The sequence below is a fragment of the Alexandromys fortis genome, unplaced genomic scaffold (assembly GCF_014885135.2).
Source record: "Alexandromys fortis isolate MF-2015 unplaced genomic scaffold, M_Fortis_MF-2015_v1.1 scaffold_31, whole genome shotgun sequence".
Taxonomy (NCBI): Eukaryota; Metazoa; Chordata; class Mammalia; order Rodentia; family Cricetidae; genus Alexandromys; species Alexandromys fortis.
The window spans coordinates 10,902,643-10,904,981 of NW_026067974.1; the positions used below are offsets into that span (position 1 = coordinate 10,902,643).

The 2,339-nt window shown below is 61.9% G+C and overlaps 1 protein-coding gene across 1 annotated transcript; it reads right to left on the bottom strand.

Moving 5' to 3' along the window:
* Positions 1 to 256: 256 nt before the first annotated feature.
* Gjd3 (gap junction protein delta 3) lies at positions 257 to 2,044 on the bottom strand. Its single transcript, XM_050156626.1, has 2 exons — positions 1,877 to 2,044; positions 257 to 1,231 (listed from the first exon to the last, which is right to left on the bottom strand). The coding sequence occupies exon 2, from the start codon at positions 1,225 to 1,227 to the stop codon at positions 394 to 396; it is 834 nt and encodes a 277-aa protein (XP_050012583.1). The 5' UTR covers positions 1,228 to 1,231; positions 1,877 to 2,044; the 3' UTR covers positions 257 to 393.
* Between the last annotated feature and the right edge of the window lie 295 nt (positions 2,045 to 2,339).

Genomic DNA, 2,339 nt, shown 5'->3' on the forward strand with positions numbered 1-2,339 from the left:
GAGAGCCCACTGGGAAAAGGACTTCTCTGACCAAGCAGGGGGCCTGGGAATGCTGCCGTCGTTGCTGATTTTGCCCCCGGTAGAACAATCAGATCACTCATTGCCCTTGGCCTGGTTTGCTTCCTCTCAAGGTCCCTGGCATCCTCCCTTTCCGCTGGGATCACAGCCTCCCCGATTCAAAGCAATCCTAGCACGCTGGTGCAACCAATATTAGGAAGTGCGACGCTACCCCGACCCGAACCCCGGTGGTCCTGCATCTTCTGCTCCGGGAGTGGGGGTGTACCCCTCTTCCCATCTTCAGCTCAGGCAGGGTCCTACGCAGCGAGAAGCCACTTCTCCCTTCTGCCTCCAAGGACCCCAGTGCTACTGAAGGTTCGGCCTCGGACCTCGCCGCTAGATGGCCAGGTCCTGACGCACGGTGGCCAGCGAAGCCTTGCTGTGGCCGCTGTCGCCCTCGCCCTCGCTGTCGCCGGCCAGTGCGCGGTGCGCGTAGGCCGGCGGGCCGAAGGGGTCTGGATCCGCTCGCTGCGAAGGCAGAGAGGGCGGTGGCGGCGGCGGGAGCAGCTTCGCGCGCTGGCGACCCTTCCAAAGCAGGTGGCCCAGCTCGGCTACGCTGAGCAGCGCGGAGAGCAGCCCGACGGCGAAGTAGAAGACCACGAAGACCGTCTTCTCAGTGGGCCGGCTCACAAAGCAATCGACGATGTGCGGGCAAGGCGGGCCGGCGCACGCGTAGTGCGGGGCCACGCGGAAGCCGTAGAGCAGCGCCTGGCCACCCAGGAAGGCCAGCTCGGCGAGCAGGCGCAGAGCCACGCTCAGCAGGTAGCAGCGACGCGCGCGGCGGGCGCGCAGGGAGCACGGGGCGCACGGGGCCTCGGGACGCCCGCGCGTGCACGGCGTGGCCGGCTGCGCACCACCCGCCTCCTTGCTGGCCTGGTGCATGGAGTAGATGACGAACAGCACCGGCGGCGCCGACAGCAGTAGGATGTGGAAGAGCCAGAAGCGGTAGTGGGACACCGGGAAGGCGCGGTCGTAGCAGGTCTGGCGACAGCCGGGCTGTAGCGTGTTACACACGAACTCCTCCTGCTCGTCCTCGAACACGGCACCTCCCACCGTGGCCAGCACCAGGATGCGGAAGATGAGCATGATCACCAGCCAGAGGCGACCCACGAGTGGCGACTGCAGCTGCACCGCGTCCAGCAGGGAGCCTAGGAACGCCCACTCCCCCATGACGCTGGGGACAAGGGAAGGGGGGTAATCAGAGGCTGGAATGGACCTGACCCCCACCTCTCCACGCCCACCACAATTTCAAACCTTGGAGGGCACCAGGGGTCAGAGATGTTGTGGGGTTCAATGAGTCTGAGTGTGAGGATAGTAGGTGAGTCCGTCCTCAGCTATGGGATCCCTTCACCTGGGCTTAAAGGGGTGCTGAGGCGGGATTCCTCCGCACCCCCGCCCGGGCCTGCTTGGCTAGACCCTGTGATCTCTCAGATTCTAGGTTGTTCGGCAGGGCCAGCCCCTGCCTGGCTCTTTGCGCCAGGATGATCTCTAGGAGTCAGAGCGATTGCTGGAGTCCGGAATTCCTCGTTCCCTTTGAGACTCCTGGGAGCAAGGGGAAGGCCAGGCCGGGTGAGCCCCCACTGTCTCCTTTCTTTTCTTCCTCACCGTTGGAGGCTGACACAGAAACCTGCTTTAGGAATTTCTCGCCGTTAATCTGCCCTTTCCTCGCTCTCCTACCTCGGGCCAAGGGGAATGGGAACAGCGCCTCCCGCAGCCCCCAAGCAGTTGTCAAGCATCTCCTGTAAGCCTCCCCTGACATACAGAACACACCATGTCCCCGTAGACCCTTGGCCTCTGGATCCCTCCCGACTCTACTTACCCTGGGGCCTGTGCTTAGAGCTGAGAGCAGGACCTTGGGAGACAGCTGGGACCTGTTCCTCTTGATCCCTCTTTCATTTTCCTTTTCGGATTTGGCTGGGGTGGATGACAGGACAGGATGGCTGAGAGGGGCTAGCTCTCCCCCTTCTCTTAAAGGGACAGGGTGACCCTGCTGTCTGGCTCCACCCTGGGATCAGACCCGGGACCACACCCCTTGCTGGGTCCTCCCTTTCCACCCTTCACCCCCTCCCATGCCCCCGTCCCATAGCTGTCTGGTGATGGACTGAGGTCAACTAGAGCCACATCTTTTGTTGAGGGAGCAGAGGAATCATGGAAACCCTCCCGACAGACTCCCAAAACTCAGAACAAGGTCCGCACAACTAACTGACCCCTTTTGAAAGAGTCAGAGGGAGATACCGTGTTTTTTTTTTTTTTTAGGAGGCAATGAATATCCGATGGCTTTT